This window comes from Sinohyriopsis cumingii, chromosome 17 (assembly GCF_028554795.1).
Source record: "Sinohyriopsis cumingii isolate HCF-2022 chromosome 17, ASM2855479v2, whole genome shotgun sequence".
Lineage (NCBI taxonomy): Eukaryota > Metazoa > Mollusca > Bivalvia > Unionida > Unionidae > Sinohyriopsis > Sinohyriopsis cumingii.
The window spans coordinates 115601401-115622983 of record NC_142977.1 but is presented as its reverse complement, the minus strand read 5'-3'; the positions used below and the strand labels follow the sequence as shown (position 1 = coordinate 115622983).

Below are 21583 nucleotides of genomic sequence, written 5' to 3'. Positions count from 1 at the left end.
TCAATCATTTATATATGCACCTTATTTACCCTATATATCGGGACACGAGAAAATAATTATTGTTTTCTTATCCCAGAACTTACGGTGAAACTTCTTTTCATCAAGGAATTTGTCCCAAGACATTTAGAAACGGAATAATTTTGTGTTGAATTTGTGACCACACCCCCGCCCCCCACTGACGGTACATGAAAATAGATAAACAAACACTTATTTGAAATAAAATGAAAGAAACTAACCTTACATTGTTATCATTTATTCCTTCTTTTTTCATCATGCGAAATATATTAAAGAAAAAATAATGTACGAACTCCGCATATGTAACAGATGAAGGCTGGCGTATGCATCCTTAGTGTAGTGTGTATCGCTTGTGTCAGATAACGAAATCGCAAATAAGACTGTTTTTACGCAGTGTGAATGTTTTTGATATATCATAACGCATTCCGTTTATTTAATCAATAGATGGATTTATTGTGGCCTTTGTGAACTGTTAATAATGCATTTCCTGGCTACGTGTTTCTCATTCGTTGTTTGTGTTAACGATGAATATATACGGTATTATTTTGTCTTTTAGTGGAGTCCCCGTGTCATTAGTATGTCTCTTTGATGACAGTTTGTTTCTTTCAGCAGATGTGGCCTAAGTGGTTAGAGCGTCTGTGTCGTATGCAGGAGGTCACGAGTTCAATCCTTGACCGAGTCATACCAAAACTATAAAAATGATACTAGCAGGTGCTCGTTACACCACTTTGTGTTAGCAAAACCGATAAAACTATTGCTCCACCTAAATGCTTTCAGTATTTGTATGGCAATACACATAAATGTGTAGATGTTGCTTTAAACGAACTATGGAAAAAATGAAACGAAAACCATTCCTATACAGAGATTGACCCCAATATGTAAAGCCAAATTTAAGGGAAATACCAGTTTGATTATACAATTAAGACATTAATTTAAACTTTTCGAATATTCCAAATAGTATTTGCAGCGTACATAAGCTACAATATTATTGCATTAACAACTGTTAGACCTACCCCACTCTATATGTTCAACAATATTACTCACTTTGAGACTAAAGGCGGATTAGGATCAAAATCGTTATCAACAAAGTCGTAATGGCCGTTTACCTGTAAAGACAAATGGCGCGTGATTACAGTTTGCATTTGAAAATTCAGTTTATTTGTGTACAGTTAATGCAATATTGACACAAAATCTGTAATGCGCTCTTGTAGGATGACATAATAAAAAGCGGAACAGAATACAGTATCATATCACTTAATGTTACATCTTTCCATACAATCTGATATCATATGATAATCTTAAATGAAGAATTGCATAATTTCATCATTTGTCATACCTTTCAAAACAAAGCCGTACTGACCACCGTTCAGACCCCATAAAACGTTTCTTTTTAATGTAAGCCTACGAAATTATACAGGAAAATTCTTTCCTTAAATTCTCAGAATCAACATACAGGATATTATTCGAAATACTAAAACACATGACACTAAAGTTAATGATCCAAATATAAAGGATTCTGAGTCAATTATTTCAAGTTACATCGGTTATACATTAGCAAAATTTTAAGTTCAGTAATCTTTGCTCTGGTTGTATAGAAGAAAAAAATCGGGATTGTTTTCATTTCTGATGCCACAATGTAAGGAATTATTGCCAATATTGAACAGTATTTCTCGGAGGAAAACTAACCCTAACATTCGCATCCAGATCGCTGTGGCTCGTTTCCAGTCCGTCGTCAACGACTGTCACAATAATTCCACTTCCGTTATAGCCACATTTCCAGGCTTCCACGACCTTCATGGACGGAGATAAGGTCGCATTCTGAATCATTATTATTAATATTATTATCATGGTGGTGGTGGTGGAGCTGGTGGTGTTATTGCATGGAAAAATTGTTACTGCTGTTATGATAATGTGGTATTGATGGTTACGAATGTAGTGCAATTAACGGCCCATTCAATGATTCTCTTTCATGACAATGTAGGCCTTACAACATGATTCATTTAAAATCTTCAGTTATAGATAGGATTTCATTCATAATGTGCACAAGTTCAAGAAAGCTTGTAGAACTAAAAGTCCATTGATACATCTGAATATTTGTACAAAGTCTTGCAGGTATTTACATGAAAACGCCTTTAACCAGTAACTGCCTATATGTGTTCTTGTTAAAATCATTAAATTACAGATTTTGTGTGATTCGAATACCGACTTTATTCGTAAAAGTGAAAATAAACTATTAAATATTATGAACTGGACACTTAAACGTATTGTAAAACTGAAAACTATTTTACTTGTACTATTTGTTGAAATGCATCAAATACAAAACTAGGGCAAAACAAATCAAGTATCACAGTGCGCCTATTAATCTGAAAATCCATGTAAATGGTAATGTAATGCGATACTGGGTGTCGCTTAATTGTGGATCTTGTTAATAAAATTGCATCATGAAAGTGTACACAGATTGCTCATGACCCGCCGAGGTTTGTTGATCTTTGTTCACTGATAACACTAACAAAATCGCTTTGCTGTGCTCCAGATTAAGAATAATAAATGAACTCTACTTTCTGGACTATATAATGAATTCCTAAATCGGATGCAATATTGTCAATGACGCAATGATATGAACTTACGAGTTGCCACATTTTCGACCACTGAGTATCGTTGGTACTGAAGGTTCTCACGTGTCTTTCTAACAGTTCTACTTTATTGGAGAGAATAACCTGACAACAAAACAAAATGCAGGAACATTATGTATCTTTCTAACAGCTCTATATTATTAGTGAGGAAAGCCACCAAAAGCACGATATGATTATTTTAAGTGTCTTTCAAACCGCTCAAGATTCTTTTCAATAGACATCGGCAAAACACAGATTAAGTTATCATCATTATATGTTATATTATGTATATATCGCGAAATGTTTCCACTTAAATTCGGTAGGATATGACTCATGTCAATTATCTTAACTCATGCATGAAATACGTAAAAATCAAATAGGAGAAATTGAATAACGTAGTAAATATAGACGTACATGTGGTTTTTGCCTGAAGATATTGACGTCCTCTGTGATCTCTTCCTCAGCTGACAGGATTTTCTTCAAGCGCAATCCACTTGTTTTTCTCTTTGACCTTGCTACAAGCAGTACATTATTAGGGAGAAAGAACTGAAACAAATTTAAAGGTTTGTTTCTTTAGACATACAAACGAATATCAAGGCAACGTACACATCATTAACACACATGGTGGTTAAAAAGGTGCCAAAATGTTACCACTGTGCCGTGGAATCTATTTTTCTCTTAAATTAAAAGTATGTAAAGGTGTGTTTAAGTTTTACCATTGAGGGAATTTACTATGGGGAAAACATATTTCTTGCTGGGAATCACTTTACTTCGGTGGGTCGGTCGCAATAAGGATGTGGAAATCATCAGCACTGTTTTAGGATTGACAAGACTTATGAATCAACACTCTTCATTTAGAAAAGTAGAGAACCGAAATAAATTCATCATTAAAAGGAATACCTGCTCAAAACAACCATCGGAACATATATTTCGTTATCGAGATAGATATATTGGCCTAAATTAAACCCAACTAAACCTTGTTGTACCTAGCAGGATAGCGATTGCTCGAAGATGGTTTGTTCCCGCGGGCAAGGGGGTAGAGGGGGTAAATGCTCTAGGCCTAGGATTTAAACACGTTTTGTGTTTGCAAGAAGTGGGGCGTACAGATTCATATATGTGTTATCTCGTCCATTAGTAATGTCGCTTCTACCCAGCCATTCACCTTTTTCCCTCAATCATATTTTTATTTATGACCTTCTGACTTGTACATTAAATTTACAAGGTAATATAGTATGCTAGATGGATTCTCAAAATGCATGTTGATATTTTTAGTTTTTTGTATCACATTTGAACCCTTTAGTTTTGTTTTTAATCTTGATAGTTTCTTCCCATCTTCCCTAAACAAGGTTCGTCGATCCACTTTATTCTATTTTGACCCTTGCATATTTATACGGCCAAAACGGTATATGTTGTTCAGTGAATGCACTGAAAAAATCCCAGATGCAGTGAGATTGCTAGTTCCATCTGTCTAAGAAGACAGTAGTTAATAATCATCGAGACCTCTTGCAAACGTAATTTATATCTTTCTAGTTTCTCTAATTTAAACCTTTCACACGCAAGATTTGACTCGAATGAATGTAAGTGGAGTTCATTCATGTCGATATATTGAGCACTCGAATATGTAATGTCTCATTTGTTAATTGGTTTATTTTTTCACGGGCAGTTACACGTTCGTTGGCAATGCGGCACTTCAACACGCTGTTCCGGTTAGCAACAAATTCTACATGTTTGATATGGAACGACTTGTTTTTCCATGACATTTTTTAATCAAAGTAACACATTATTTAATAATTGGCTGACAATTTTTTTAAAACATTGAGACTGAGGTACCTGGCAGGTAATAACTTAACACGAAAATATTAGAAATAATAGCAGACCGACAGAGGGGAGGGAGAAACCAACAAGGGAAAATCAGTGGCGGAGTCTTTGCAAAGGATGTGAATTCACCAGTGAGATCGAGTATCCTGTGTGATCAATATAGTATAGTTAAGAACATCTCCTATTTCAAAACTGCGTTTCGAGTATTATACTTGAAATCTGCCGTACTGAATATCGCTATATAAAGATATGATATCCAATAGCTCATACCGACGTTTAATTGCATATATGAATTCAAACAAAGATATCGTGCCGAGAAAAGAAGACATTTACTGAGACCGTGGGAATGTGTATGCACAGTGGTCACAATATGTTACTATTTCCATGTAAAACAGATCAATAATCTATCCACGTTACAGATATGCAGTAGCAGAATAACCACGCTTGTCTTGTTTCTACAGGATGTTAACGATCCGGGGTCAATACCGTCTACCACAGCCTATCAAATACGTCAATTTAGACAAGGAAGGTTTGTACGAAATAGACCAACGCATGTTTCTCTCATAACAGTGAGGCAATATGTTCAGGAAATTTCACTGACTCCCAAAATATCTCGCATTAAACGCGCTCAAGTTATTTCTGATAGCTCATAAAAAGAGTCTGTCTTTTTTATCACATGTCATGGTTTGCACTTGACACCCAAAATTACATAGGAACCGTCCAATACAAACAAAGCCATTTCGCAAATCTCATCAAGTAAGTGAATAAGTTCGTCTGTGAATTAAAAAAATGTAGGTATGATCTGACTGTAGATATGGCAGCATAGCAATACAATGTACATTAATTCCTAAACTCTAAATACTTATAATGCAAACAGAGAGAGAGAGAGAGAGAGAGAGAGAGAGAGAAAGCATATTCTCAAGAAAGAGTTAAATAGATAAGTGGATGGTTTGATGGATTTATGTTGGTAAATCTACGAGTCTTTTGATAAAGCAAGGTCATTAGTCCATTGATTTCAGATAAAATTGTAAGTGTAATACAAATTAGAGTAACATGTGACCAAAAAGAAGAACAACGCTGTAGGTACAGCATCAACTTCCCAACCCAAGCATAACGGCCATTACGAATAAAGACATCTGACATTTGATCATTTTGATCATAATAATAAGCCATGCACATCATATGATGTATTTATTGCTTTTTCCCCTTGCGTGCTCAGAAATATAAGATAGACTTGATATATTTTTCATGTGGTAAGAATCACTGATGGTCAACTTTTGTGGCCTGAGATAGATAACGTGAAGTTTCTCCTGCTGAGAAAGCTTTGGAATTTTCCAAAAATTAAGTTTATATACGAAATTGAATTTTTAAAAATAAAAATGTTTCTTACATGCATATAATCAGAGTGATGTGAAAGCTAATGAGTATGTGTATATGAAAGAAAATCTCCCATTATCATAATATTAACACGAATTGTCGGTGTTTGGGGTTTAACACCATTTCTCAGCGCAAGATAGGCTATACATGGCAGCCAGTATAAATGGTGGAGACTAAGGAAAACCCTGGTTAAGAACCACCGACCAAAGGAAAGCTAATGAATAACTTTCTCTCATGCCAACATTGGTCGAGCCCGAGAATCGAACATATGCGGACAGAGGTCAGATGGCAGTTATCGGTAAAGGCGGGTGGGTTAGACCACTCTGCCACCCTGGACCGCAGCATACAAAGTTAGTCACATATAACATGATTGAAAAATGTAGCAAAAGACAAGAACAAAAATTAAACAACCTTGGATTCTTATCTAAATTTTGTATATTCTGGTAAATATGAATAAGAGCATATTTGAAACACACCATTGTACAGACAATCGTTTGTTGTTTCCCCATTTATTTTGCCCATGACTTCTGACAATGTCTGATGACCGTATTAGTTTAAATGCTTTAAATGGAATAGGATTTCTCCTAAAATCTCAATCATATCTTCATATGCTTTATTTCTTGGTCTCCTTTTTCTTTTCTTCAACTTTCTTTAAACGTTCAGGACATTAAGAAAATAAATCCATTTGTTTGTCAAGCACATAACTTTCAGGTTCTACCTTTATTGTTGTAAGCAGTTGATTTACTTTCGCGTTGTCAACATTCTGGTTCCCAATACCCTTTCTACTGGCAGTAGGAACCCGACTTTTCACTTTCATCTCTGAAGTAGATCTGAGTCTCCGTGATGATGTTCTGTAAATCTCTCCCAGAAGTTTCATATATATATATATATATATATATATATATATATATATATATATATATATATATATATATATATATATATATATGTGTGTGTGTGTGTGTGTGTGTGTGTGTGTGTGTGTGTGTGTTTGAGACAGAGAATATCATAAAGCCAAACTTGAATGTTCCACGATCATGAAAGTATTACACCATTTCGACAACGACCAAGTCTTATATCGTTCGAAAGATAACGAAGCTCTTGCCACAAGCACACCACAGCAACTTTGACGATATTGTGTAACATCAGCACCTTCACTAGAGACAGCAAAAATTGTTCAAGACTGCAAGTCGCCTTGGTAACTTCCGATGACAGTTTTCCATATTCAGTCTTCGAACAAGGTGACTTCCAGTAATTTTCAAACGACAGCCAACAGCAGTTTATAACCGCATACCGATTTTAAAAAGGAAAAGTATCAAGAATATAAAACAATTCAAGTATAGTTTCATTCCTGTCTTCGCCTCTGTACACACACACACACACACACACACACACACACACACGTTGTCAATACAGCTTGCTCGATCGAATATGTGGTTTTAGATGAGGAAGTACAATTTTAAGGCGGTAGACCAACGTGCAGTTTTTCCAAGCTTCTGACATTATATTTTCTACGAATTCAATGATTTCTAAAATAAATCTGACAGAAAACATCAGACGTCTTTCTTATCAACAGTTCATCACGATAATACAAGTGTTTCTCGTCACAACACGTTTATGGTTGCAAATGACTCGCCAAGATTACATAGGAACCGTTCAATTCGTACAAACGTCGTTTTAGAAGTCACAGTGACAAAACAAAACAAGATCTGGTTGCATAAATGTCATCCTCAAAATCAAGCAGGATTTACTTTCTAGTCACAAAATACCACTTAGCACACGGCGAGAGATAGATCAAATAGACAGAGAACATATAAACATATAAATAGATGTTTAGATAGATAGATGATATATATTTATACATCTAAAGACGTAGGTGTCCACAAAAGAAAGAAGGGTGACTTGTAGCTGGAAAAATACAAGCAACAAATAATTATATGAAATTCAGACTCAAAGCACAGTCAAAATAATAGTCAACGCTGTATAGCGGACATTTTCAGAAAATTTTTTTTGGTGCACTGAGGTTTTCTAATGCATAAATGACAAAGGTATCTTTGTATAATGTAAATATCAATCTGCACTTCAAGGTTGGCTTAGATATAGGGAGGGACGAACATTATACGTCTTTTCATTGCCACCATCGGCAGAGATATTATTATGTTCCTTAAAAATGTATTATTGCTTGTATATGTTGTAGTTAAATGAAAACAAACCAACTGAAAATGTACGAGTCACTTAAATGCAATTCATGTAGAAAAAATAGATAATTCGGTGTTTACCAAAGCTTTGCCTTTTAGCAATTTTCTCAGAACTAATTTCTCGATTTCTTTTCTGCAATCGGCTACCATACGTGGCCATATTTGTATATATTATATGAATAGTTATAATTTTAACATAAAAAAAATTATGTTTTCAATATTTAAAAAGAACGTTATAATCCAGTTCCTATGTTCAACAGTTTAACAAAAGTTGAACGCTAACTACAAAGCTATTTTAATATGTTTTAAGTCATTGTAAGAATATAAAATAGAAGTGTTTCTATGAGAAATTGTTTACCGATAAATTTAATTATGAGTCAAGATTTTCAAGTAGGTTGAAATAACTGTTGATATTGAACCAAAAACGTTAGAGTTTATATTCTTTTCTTTAAATTTTCCGTAACAAATATTAATTTCATTTAAAAATAAGTTCTTCTTATAAAACGTGAAAACATTAAGATTAAAATATTGACTAAGTATTTGTGCCAAAATATCTTTTTTTATATAATGAAATTGTTTATTTTACAAATGAGAGATACAAGGTTAGTACATTTTAGAAATATCAAACATTAGACGAATCTTATAGGTCATTTTCAGCTTATTTCTGAGCTGTATTTTGAATGGTGTACCAAGAAATAAGTAGAAAAGTTCAGTTTGCTTTAAAATCAATACGGCATCTGTGTGTGCGTGTGGGCGGGGAGGGGGGTAAACACATATTTGTTGTAAGACGATAAAAACGTTGATTTTTCAAAAATGCATATTGACGTATGCAGTAGCTTTCTATTCATCCATCTTCCGCACAAAGAAATTTTTAATATCAAACACATTTTTAAACTTTGCCTTGTGAAATCTGTGTAAAGTCTTATTTATCTAGCTAATTTGTTATAAATATAACAACCATCACTTGACATGCAGTTTAGACCAGCATAAAGAGTGAAGATGATTCAACTGTTTGAATTGTCTCCTAACATAACCTGAATAATTAGTGGAGGTTTTTAATGTTTTTGTATTGTTTCGTCTTCTTTTAACTGTTTCCTCGCTTTTGTTTTTTGGTGGGGGGTATTGTTGCTAAAAGTTCTGAAATAAGAGCTTAGCATCGTAGATCCGATGACCTTTATAACATCTGGCCTAAAATCAAATTTAATGTTCTCCACGCTCAGGTATATGGACCACTTCCCTTGGGACATTGTCCCAATGGTCCGACGTGAATTCTTCTTCAATATATTGTGAATGTTTCTGCTTAACAACATATAAAAAAGTTTATTTAATACAGAAGCGAAATTAACACTGTAGTTATTTTTTACATTTAGTATTAGACCCCTTTCAAGGATCCAAGGAGAGGGAACCAAAACTATTCTTTTGTGCATGGATGTTGTATGGACTGCTACGTTACCAAGGCTGATGCAGTTGTCCACCGAGCCGTTTAGGAGATGTTTGAGTTTAGCAGTGCGAACGGACACACATATTGACATTGAAGCGCTTGAAATGTTATATGTAGTCATATGTAGGCAATGATTGAGAAATATTGAAAAGATTAATTTTCATATACAGATGTGTTCTCAGAGGATTAATAATTATCTCAAGTTGTTAATCTTCAATCCAATGATACGTGTGTGATTTTTCCGTCCGTCAGTATGTGTGTACATTCGGACTAACTAAATGTATACAGTGTTAATGCTAACATATAATAATGCAATAATGAATATGCTTAATGTTTCATTTCTCGAATATAAAACTCTTAACAGCCCCATTCATCTAAGACTTAGGAGATATAAAGACAAGGATAGAACTATGATTTATACTTTTCATTATCAAAGTAAGAAAAACATGTGGGTCTTACCGATTGTTCAACCACCTCAGCATATTTTTCTTTCAGCTCCTGAAAGACATCCTCCTTTGAGTCCTCTTCGACCACCACATATATGTCAAACATTTGTGTTCTCCAGGATAGGTGGCCATGTCCAATGTACCCCAGTGCACACAGAAAAATAAACACAGGTTTCAACATGAGAATCAATACTTGTCTGTAGAGATCTACTATTTACATATCGGCAGCAAATACGGTGTGTTTCTAATCTGTCTCAGGATACATGTTCTTACCTTTGTGCCATCACCTTGAATTCTGCTGTCTGTCTGTATTTTTTGGTATATTCATTCCTGTATGATTTGCATGTAACTCTGCTGCAACGTAAACTACATAATTCGTTACCCGGAAGTTGGCTATGTTCCAAATAACACTTTAGGTCGGTTCTAGTAGTTGATTATCGTTGTATTTCAACCGTCGATGCCAGTTTAGACATGTTCTAGTTGGTGCCTAAGTCATTTTACAGAGAATTAAAGTAGGATTTTTCCCTTCACCACCCGGTAATATCTTTGATATTTTTGAGGCAATGGGGTTTATATACTAAATATAGACCGTATATTTTTTTTAGATTGTACAGGTTTCCTTTTAGCTTTTATTTTTATAAACCATAATTAGAATATCGGTACCTTTTCTATTAAATCTTCGCTATACTTCATGTTTTCGTTTATTTTGAGGGGTTTATCTTCCTAGCGTTTTGCACAATTCATCATTTTTACAATTTTCGAAATTTTCTTTCAGTTGGTGTTATACAGCCTCTTTTGTGCAGATGTGCGGCTAAACGTGAATTCATACATACATGCATCAAACCAATAAAGCCCGACTTCAAACAACATATCAATTTCAATTAGAAATACATTCATAAAAACTTGTGTAAATTCGTTTGTGTTTATTATCTGCCTTGTTCGTCTGTTTGTAATTGCCTTGATCGAAAGAGCGTTGAAAGCGTATGACTAGTTGAAAAAAGTTAAGTACAGCTCGTCACCAGTTGTGTTTTCACATTTATCCTACTCAATCCCTTCCCGGATCCAGTTCACGCGATATCACTGAACCTGTATCAGTAAATAATAGGCTATATATGTTGGCCAGTATATCTGGTGGAGGAAGAATTCGTAAAAAATCCAGGAATAATCATTGACCCACAGGAAGCTAATGGTAAGCTCTCTCAAATATCTACGCTGGCAGAGCCCCATATTCGAACACACACAAACAGATGTGAGACATCTGTACACGGGGCCCGTATTCGCCATATAATTTGTATTCTTTACACACACGCACACACACACGCACGCATACACACAGAAACATATGACAAAATGATTGGGTTGGAAGGTACTAAAAGTTTTGTGATCGTAAAATCATGATATATTCGTACACTTTACAATTACCAAGATTACATTTGACTGCTCAGAATTGTCGTTTACTTTGACATTATTCGACTTGTGATTCATATACATGGGTGTTTACACAATATTCTTGTTACTAATAAATGCACCTATATTAAATTACTGACTTCAGTTGTGTTTTCTAAGTCATTTTTTCTACTCCATGCATATATTTACACGTATCCTTTATACATTTTTAATTAGATGTAGACATATATGCATATATACATATACAGACATATGTACATAAATTGTTAGATATATTTATTGTGTGCTTATATTTTGTCCATGGTTGTAGGTTGTACTTTCAGATTATGTTCACAAGTAAACAGAAAGTTTTACATGCCACTGAATAAAAGGCCTTAATTACAATTAGGCTGTTCTTTTTCCGTTGGATTGTTTTATATCCTTTTACAGTATAGGTCAAGTGAAAATGTATGTAAATATAAATTTGATAAACAAATAATTAATTCATATTTCAGATCAGTCAGTGACAATCCATTTGTGATCGGATTTTACTTTTGTGTTGTTGAAATCAAATTTAATTGGAGAGGAATTAATTATTTGAAATATTCATTTTATTTACTAAAATGCCCAGTGAACTTTGGATTAGTATGTTACTTCGGATCTTTGTAAACTCATTCAAAGAATTGCTTGACTGTATCATTGTGTTGTTTCAGGATATTCAAGACTATTGGAATTCATTCGGAATATTCTATATTTTGGATTTGTGATAGGACATTTAGGAATATGTGGCATTTTATTCACAATATGGTGTGTGTCCCTTGAATTTTCACTTGGTATTATAAATAAATAAATTGCTTCTTGAATATACTTAAATTGTTAGTTTTACTTTCTTTCTGCAGCATATTTTAAGACTTAGAGTCGTCACATCCATCCATACATACATGCAATATGTATTCAAATGCATATATATCCATGCAGCGTGGACAAAAGAGGAAAGTAAAACTCTTTAATTCATTTTGTGAATGTGATAATGTAATGATACATTATAATGTTGTGAACCTCATAATAATTTGTACTTTATTGTATGAATATTATGAGAATGCATGTCCTTAAAATAATTATCAGTTAAAAATGGATGATCAACCTTCTCTAACTTTATCAGGGAACCTTGTCGTTACACAATGATTATGTTAATACATTATTCCATTTTTGAGGAAGCGTTATGAAAGCATCTTGTTCTTACAGTAATCTGTGAAGTGAAACATGTGTGATTTTACAAACGTTTACATGATCACGTATTCATACAATTATTCAAAGTTTTGACACTTCAGTCAATATACCTAAGACATTCCTTATCTAATTCGTTTGATCCCCGGTGCAGGTTGCTACGTGTGGTTATGGAATCTTGTTGGCAGGGCCTGAATGTCTCAGAAATCTTACTCTAATATAGAATTAGATTATAACTCTAATTATTATTTACGCAGTAAATTCCATATCAATTTTCATCGAGCTTGTAATAAAGACAAAAGTCTACAAAATTGTATAAATTTTGATTGATTAATAGCGGCTTTATAAAGCAAAGGTGTGTACGGTAATTGCACAGATTTTCATGGACATGATATAATATAATTATGTATTGCGCACTATCGAATAATTATATAAATAATAGTATATGCCTGTCCCATGCTGTCTGGCGTCTACGTTGCGAAGAGGTTACCTGAGGCAAGTATGTGGTAGACTTACTTTAGGACAGTACCCCTAATCCATAAAACTCTAACACCAGTGTATGTACAAGTTTGTATAAAATACTCATAAATAGCTCACATTAATATGTCGAGTCTATATCCTGAGTGTTTTTGTCTCAGTTTCATTGAATATTTTGTCATGAAAGTTTCTGTCTATACTTGAAATAGAGACATTTTATGCAAACTTATATAGGGATGTCTATTTGGGAAGATTCCTTCAAGGTGTCCCAATATGAAAGTGTGCGGAAGATTTTAAAGTATATAGTAAAATATTATACTAATAAATGCCACTGAAGTATAATTAAATACAGTCTGGATACAATATCATTAGGGATATGGGTAATATTGCACCCTGTCTTGTGATAGGGGACGATCGCAATTTTCTTCTTCAGAACTGCGGGACGTTTTCTATACAATCATTAATATCTCTGACTTTTCTGCGATATCTTCATCTTAACAACTTTAAATCCTGGATCACCGTGTATCTACATTGATAAAATCTTTTATACATAGTTTTACCACCTGCGCGTTATTTGCATGGCATGTGATCTTATGTTTCCCCAATTATTGCACGTCACTTCTATGCGTTTTTTTAAAACTGAATGTCAATTGCAAAGCAAGTGGTCCTATAGTCACGATCATTGATCAAATGACATATCAGTTTTGGACCTAAACGAGTATCCGTCTCAGTCTTCGACAGTTAGGGTTCTTGTCTAAATCTCCTAGTCTCCGGCTCCATTTACAATATGTAAATTACACATTATTATAGAACATTGTATGCAAACATGCAATATTTTACAATCTCCAGTGGAAGGGGGGCCTCCTTCTCCTATACATATAGTCAGTCTCGTCGTAGCCGGATTACCCATTAAACACACTAAGCACGAGCTTAGGGCACCAGCCCAACAGGGGCACTAGGAAAAATTCAACTTAACCTTTTTCAGCCTTTATTTCTTTTTTGAGTTTCACATTTTGTAGGAGGGTAGACACAATAATATTTCAGTGCTTATGGCCCTGGAAGGCCCTAATGAACTGTGAAAATTTATTACGATGGGTGAAAAATGGCCGTTTTGCAACTTTGTTTCCAGTAAATGAAAAGTAGCGAAAGTGTCAGATGTAGACGTTTTTCATATACTTTAGTGATAACTGCTGAAGGTGGTAAATTTGAATTGTTTCATATTCTTCAATGAAAACTAGTGAAACAATTTCACCGGTCTGCATTGAAGTACAAGAAAAATTTCAAACTCCATGCATTATTAGCTATCACTGAAGCATATGAAAAATCCATGTAAACTATGTTAAAGGCTCTCCTGTTTTTCGTTGAATGCGATGTAAATTAACACAGGTAAAACGTCAGAGTACAAGCCTTACGGACTATAATATCACTTTCACAGTTCTTCTATATGCTTCAGTGATAGATGCTAAGGTGTGGACTTTTATATATGCATTTTACACATGCCGGTCTTAAGAAAGGCCGACAAATGTTAAATTACTGAGCAACTACCTTCATCTGGTTGTCGGAAAACACTTCAGAGAGGTAGACAGACGATGCTGGACGACTGCGGTATCTAAGGAAGTCTGGCATCTAGCTCCGGAAACTTATTAAGCGGGAGAAAAGGTAAGATAACGGGAAAAGGGCTATGCAAATCCGTGATAGAGATGTGTGTGTGTGTTTGTTTGTGTGTGTGTGTGTGTGTGTGTGTGTGTGTGTGTGCGTGCGTGCTTGTTGGATTTTGAACGTTGCTTTATCAATTTTTCTGTCATATCGCTACGATGTTTACAGTGTGGCAGTATATAGCGATTTCTAGCATTGTGGCATTATGCCGAAGGCTTGTAGCATGATGTCCCACCCAGATACATTATCCTGACACCAGGTCGTCCATTCCTAACACTAAACTCCTAATACTGAGCGCCTAGCGAGACAGATGTTAGTACCATTATTCTCTATTCTATTTGTAACAAAAGACACATTTACTGAAATAGTCTGTGTTGAATACCTACATGACCCATGTGACTTACACTATTATACAGAACAGAGACATAGATTTAAATTATAAATTATAAACAAATGAAAATGTATTACCTTTTTATCAGTTACAAAAATGTTGCAGCAGATGTACCCAATGAAGCAGAACTTATGGCCTCTGCATCAACATGCTTCACTTACACTCCTGGACCAGTCCTTTTACAATACAAAGAGAGAAAAACACAATGAGTATGTAAAGTGGTGGCCATTGAATGAGAAAGGTGACTTTTATTTATTATTTTCACTTACTTCAACTGTCATTTCATTGAAACAATAGTGTAATAAATGCAATGCTAATAAAGTTTATTTTAAAAATGTGCAAGTAGATAAAGTCCCCAATGTATACTTTCCTTTATAATATTTTCAATTAGAGGAATTAGCTGCACTATACTGTGCAGACTAAACTGGTATTGAAAGCTATTTTTCTCCATCCGCTATTTCCCCCATATGTGTCATGACTGGTAAATCAGTACTTAGAGAACCAACGATGACTGTACGGTCTGAAATTGTTTCAATCTCAATATACTTTCTCTATACAGTTTCCCATTTATAAACTATGTCCAACGTGCAATCCCTGTTAACACCCTCCTCTCATCTATCCACTCAGATAATTATGAATGCACATAGGAAAATTAAAATTAAAGAAAACTTATACAATGTACCATGTTTATATAACTGATATTAATTGTATATAGCAAGAAAAATTCCTTATATTTGTGGTGAACCACACGTCTCTGGTGTAGAAATGATGAGAACTGACAATCCATTAATCTATTGCAATGAATAAATGAATGTTATTGTGAATCGTATGTTTCATTGTCATGAGCATTATATCCTTGTTCATATATGTTCTGTTCTTTGTAAGAATATGTCTTCATTATACATATAAATTATTGTATGTACTTTAATTACTTAGCGTACATTGTAAAATTGCACATTTTGTAACATTAACAACTAAGTACTTGACAATATTGACACAGAAACTACATTTAAAACTTTAAAAGGGCTCTAGATTTGACACCCTACCATATTCTTGGCTCAGCTGCATTGGGATCTTCTCGTGAAAGGCACACAGCTTTTGATTTCCTCAGCAATATATAGAGCCAATAGTGTTGAAAACCTTGTTAAAATACCAAGCAACCTAAGGACAAGCAAATGAAAAGAAGAAAGAAAGATACTTGTTCTCAACAAATTGACTTGAAAGTGAACAAATTGACAGCTGAAAACTTCTTAAGTCTGAGGTCATGAACTTGAAACATTTATTTCAGTGGTCTCACAATTTTAACAGAAATAGTCGTGATCCTATTTAATAATTTGGATGTTAATGTGGAGAGAGAGATGGGTAATTAAACAGTTGAATTTAACTTTAAAATGTAGTTTTTAAGAATGTTGTATCATATATACTGCACATAATGTTTGTTGCTACTTAAATTAATTATTGGAACCCCCGTCTAAGTTAAATCATATATACTGAAGAAATTAAATATTGGGACCCACATGGCTATGTACCAGACCAGCTTAAATTGGAATAAAAACTTGGGGATCCTGGAATGGGAAATGAATGTTCAGCCTCTACAATCGATAAATTCTAATTATGTGATGTATGCATTTGCTTTATGAACTTTGAACTTACTCAGAGAATAATCACCAGAAATAAAGCCTATAGAATTGGAAGACTGTTTCTGTTTTGATAGTTACTATTCATGCTCTTTTTATTTTATCTGCATTTTTATAAGATTATGAAACAAAAGGAAAATGTGGTTTTGTTACAATGGTCCAAAGACATCACAAACCATTCTTTGGTTTTCATGCAGGACTGCCAGCAGTTATGAACAATTTTTGTTGAGATTTCTTGTCCTTGCATTTTGAGAAGATAAATGTAAACTTTTTCAACTGTATAGTGATGCAATACCTCTTTTATGAAAACATGTTACATTTTATAGTCCTTATCTTCTGATTTCTGTATTTTATCCATATTTATACATCACCCAGTCTTATAAATATGTAGTCTATGAGAATGAATCTATTTGAAATGTCATAGTAATGTGGAATACTGAAAGAAAATTGCTCTACTATTGAATGAAACGTCATGATGGGTTAGCACGAGGATATTTGTCACACAAGTTAAGAAAATAATATTCGTTCAAGCAAGTATCATTCATGCTATTACAAGACAAATCGCAAATGGTCCGTCTTTCCTTGCAAGGAAAAAGTAAATCCCCATATGAGGGAACTTATACAGAAAGGCCTTATCTCTCTACTTGGGGGCACGCAGGGAATGAGATGGACAAGAGAACATAAAGAGGAGGATCCCAGGAGAATTAATAGAAATCTAGTGCCGTAAGAACTGCCATCAACTTAAGATTTTGTGAAGATCTTTTGATTCTGTCATTAGGTTATACAATATATGTCTGGTACAACAGGTTATACTTTACATAACATCTTGAAAATAAACAGCAGTTGATACGTGGTATCTGCAATTAATGAAAACTTTCTATATTGATTATTTCTGACCTTGTTGCACTCATTGTTTTCAGAGCAGAAGCATCTGTATGAAAGCATTATTGTATGATGCAATAAATGGGTAATAATTTTATTTGCGACTACAACTAAAGAAAGAAATGTCACTTGTATTCATTAATATACAAATTCTTAAACACAGGAAAGTGTCATTGCTAATGCGAGCCTAGAGGAGAAGAAGCCAGTGTACTTTCCAAAAGCATCAGGATATTTATCAGGCACAACACGAGGGAATTACAGGTCTCTGTTCAGACCCCAGCCTACCATGCTGCCACAGTATGAATTGCCTATAGGAAGCATGTCTATTGGCAATCTTCAGATCAACCTAATCATCTAGAAATGGAATAGTTTATCTACATAGCCCCATCCAGGATTACAACTTGAAAATCCTGAAAACTTATACCAATTTAATATGTAATTTATAATGTAAAAGAATATAAATAAAAACAATAATATTAATATGCACTTGTTGAAGTTGTATTCATTTTAATTAGCCAGAATCTACTTTAAAATTAACATGGATCAAAATAGGATTCAAATTGTACAAGGTTTTTATTTGATATGAGCACTGAGAGTTCCATCACAGCCGGAGCTGATAGTAAGTACAGATTATGTTTAGATGGGCAGCTCCAAGCACTATTATGTATGCCCATATTATGAATTACTTTTATGATTATAGACTGGTAGGTCATTGTGTAAACAACATATTAAATAGCTAATTTTGTCCACTGGTAAATTTACTTTAGGATGAGGTAATTTGAGTAAGCATGTTTTTGTGGCCTCTAGACCTTTCAAGGTGTACAATTTAATGGGATTTGAGTTTATGTTATGAGTTTACCCTTAGCAAGTTTTGACTCACCTGATTTCTGATTAGTTGGCCTTTAAAGGACCTGGCCTTGTAGACAAGGAGAATGTTCTGGAAATTATTATTTGACCCTCACTCGTTCTGAAATCGCATCTTAATCTTTTACATACATGTAGTGAATAACTGAAGTAGTATTGCTATCTTAAGTATCTGTTGTAGAAACGGTATTTTAGTTGTGTTCAATTAGTGTTTCCAATGATATGGGGCATGAGTGTCTACCAAACTGAAATCAGTTTCAACAAGGACTTGTTGGTATTTAAAATATATAGTCCTTCAATGGAAGTATCCATTAACTAACTTGTGCAAAACAATACTAACATTAAGGTATTTCAATCTGTGCAAATTATCAAACACTGTTCACTATAAATCAATACTTGTTTTGCATGACATTTATAAAAATATTGCCCTCATTCTTGCTTGCTTAGTTTCAAGTCTGTGCAGGTTTAGGCAGCTCAGTTATCGAAAGGCTGGAGGGCATGGCATCCTATTTGTCCACCTCTGGTTCTTGCTCCACAACTCCTTCCTCTCCTCCTCCCTCTTCAAGGTCACTCTGGATCTGTAAAGCAAGCTGATTTCTTCATTCTGGGTAATTACAAAGTTTCCACATTTGAGTTTGTTATTGGGTTTGTATCTTCTGTATTATGCATTATAATTGCTAATGTGGACCAGTTGTCTAAGCAATGAATTTTGCTATTTTTAGCATTTTATGAATTGATAACTGGTGGATTCATGAGTACTTTTTCAAACTTTTATAAATATAGTACTAATGGACAGCCAAATTTAACACACCCGAGGTTGTGATTTGATGGACGTTTTGGACCTGGATTTCCTACTACAGTCATAGATTATAATAACTTAAATGCTTTCCTACCACAAGCAAACTGTACTTGAATAATATGTGTTTGATAGGTATTAATATGGGGAATCAAAACACAATACACACACACACAAACACACACACACACACACACAAATATATATATCTTCTATTTCCAAATTAGTGTCGTCATAGATACATAATTTGCTTGTTACTCATCCATTTGATGATGCAATTTTAGCTGCGAAATAAACTATTTTTTATGTGTAATTTATGTTTTACAAAATGTACAAATTCACGTAGGTAGCTGAAATGTCACTTTCTAAGTCAATTAGAAATCGTGTATGATTTGTTGAAATACTTTACAAATCATGGCAATTCTCATATAAAAAACAATATTTAAATATACGTAAGATAGTAGTTCAAATAAATTTCAATACTTTCTCTTAAAATAGTTACTTAATCTGAAAGCAATCAGAAACAGAAGAACGTTATTCACCGTTGTTGTCATGTTGCGCAGTTTGGTAGCGTGGTTGTTTTCTACGTCATCAACTTCGGTGTACACAATATATAGCATACAATTATGCAAATTTAGGTTACCTTCGATTTTTCCCTGGATCTGCCGTTCACTTGTTTCAAAATGGAGACAGTGGATTTATTGCGCTATATACAAAGATATCCGAGCGCTCGTATTGCATAATGAGAAACTAAACGTACTACTTCATATTAATCAAAGAAAATTTTGACATAGTATTTATTCAAATAATGTACATAAATGCCACAACACAGTTATAAGAAATTCAATCTCTGCTGCACTATTGTGTCTTTTAGAGAAAAATTATTAATTTGGATGATCAAAACTATATCTAAAATCCAATGTATAATCTACATTATGGACAAAAGTTAGTTATGTAACATGCTGTTCACAAAAGATTCTTACAATCTACAGTCTTGGATAAAAGTCATGCACAATTAAGTTTCAATGCCAGTTGTGCGCTTTGTTTGTTAGCTGTTACTACCCAAGGATAGATATTACAAATTCACAGTTTCTGGTACCTTGTACTCCTTGATATCTTTATACATAAGCACCATCGATCATATATACACTTATGCAGTGGCACTAGGGTGGAAAATGTGTCTTTTTTGTCATTTTGCTTCAAACGTCTTTGTCATAACGAAAGCGTAAAAACAGCATTTTGGAACTTGTTAAAATTCCCAATCTTTTGCTACCCATAACAAAATGGTTACTAGATGCATAGATAGAACCCTGGGAGTGTCTACTGGCACGGTCGAATCGAACATTAGAGTGAAAATGCCGTTTTACCTAAAATATAAAATTCAATGACTGCAGATGTTTTGCTTCTTAGTCTTCTCAGATTGGTAGTAATTAACATTTGTTTATGGCTCAAACAAAACATGAACCAATCCTTCAATCCTTTGAGCAGAATCCTTTGTATTTTTTGTGTTCAGTGTTTTCTTTTTATTTCTAAATTTTTTAATTCACTCCCAATACAAAGTGTTCATTAAGAATATTCTTACATGGAAACATTAACCTGGGATTATAGTGAATTCAAATAAGGACATCTTAAGTTATATTATTGTGATTCATTTGAAGACTACTAGTGCATTAGTATATTCAAGACTACAGGGATTACTGTTATTTCTTTTTAAAAGTTTTATTTCTAGGAAATAAATTATTTGTTGAAATTTACAAAACTTGTTGGCTTCCATCTGTCCTATTACTTAGTACAAGACCATATAATCGTAATCAGGGATCAAACAAGGATAGAAACGTTAACTTCGAATTATAATGAATTAAAACAAGGACATCTTGGATTATATTATTGTGAGTAATTGGAAGACTACCGTATTATTCGGCCTAAAAGTCGGTGCGGAGTGCAGAGTATAAGTTGAATTCACTAATTTTGTGAATTTTCTATCTTTCGTCCATATTTCGATTAGGCCAGTTTAATAACTTGGCTTCATATTTTACACTAACAATTTCCAGTTTCATGAATATTAATGGTATCACTGCATGCTATTCCATATTACCGGCAATCGTGAAATTGCATCACCGATATTAACATGCTTGTGATTTTACTCCTGTACAATGCATTGACATGTTCAGTTATCAGTTGACACAGAGGAATAAACAGTCCATTGCTTGTTTTAATTATGATATCCATTGCAACAAGAGCCACATGCCTGTGCAAGCTATGTACATTTTAATTACCGCTCCGGTACCCTAGTGGTTAGAACGTCCGTCTCGGAAGCGGGAGGTTGTGGGTTCGATCCCCGGCCGAGTCATACAAAAGAA

At 34.1% G+C, this 21583-nt stretch overlaps 1 protein-coding gene across 4 annotated transcripts in view; it reads right to left on the bottom strand.

Annotated features, from left to right (window-relative positions):
- LOC149779711 (furin-like protease kpc-1) overlaps positions 1-10304 on the bottom strand; it is a 52814-nt gene extending 42510 nt beyond the window's left edge. For 2 of the 4 annotated variants that reach the window (XR_016415701.1, XM_089940566.1), the window contains exons 1-5: positions 9921-10304; positions 3042-3173; positions 2643-2732; positions 1702-1833; positions 1060-1121 (exon numbers count right to left, since the gene is read on the bottom strand). Coding sequence is in view for 3 of the 4 variants with exons in the window: in XM_089940566.1 (XP_089796692.1) it covers positions 1060-1121; positions 1702-1833; positions 2643-2732; positions 3042-3173; positions 9921-10088 (584 nt within the window). In the remaining variant the exon portion in view is untranslated. The remainder of the gene's footprint in view (positions 1-1059; positions 1122-1701; positions 1834-2642; positions 2733-3041; positions 3174-9920) is intronic. The other 2 variants (XM_089940564.1, XM_089940565.1) reach the window with 1 other exon arrangement.
- Between the last annotated feature and the right edge of the window lie 11279 nt (positions 10305-21583).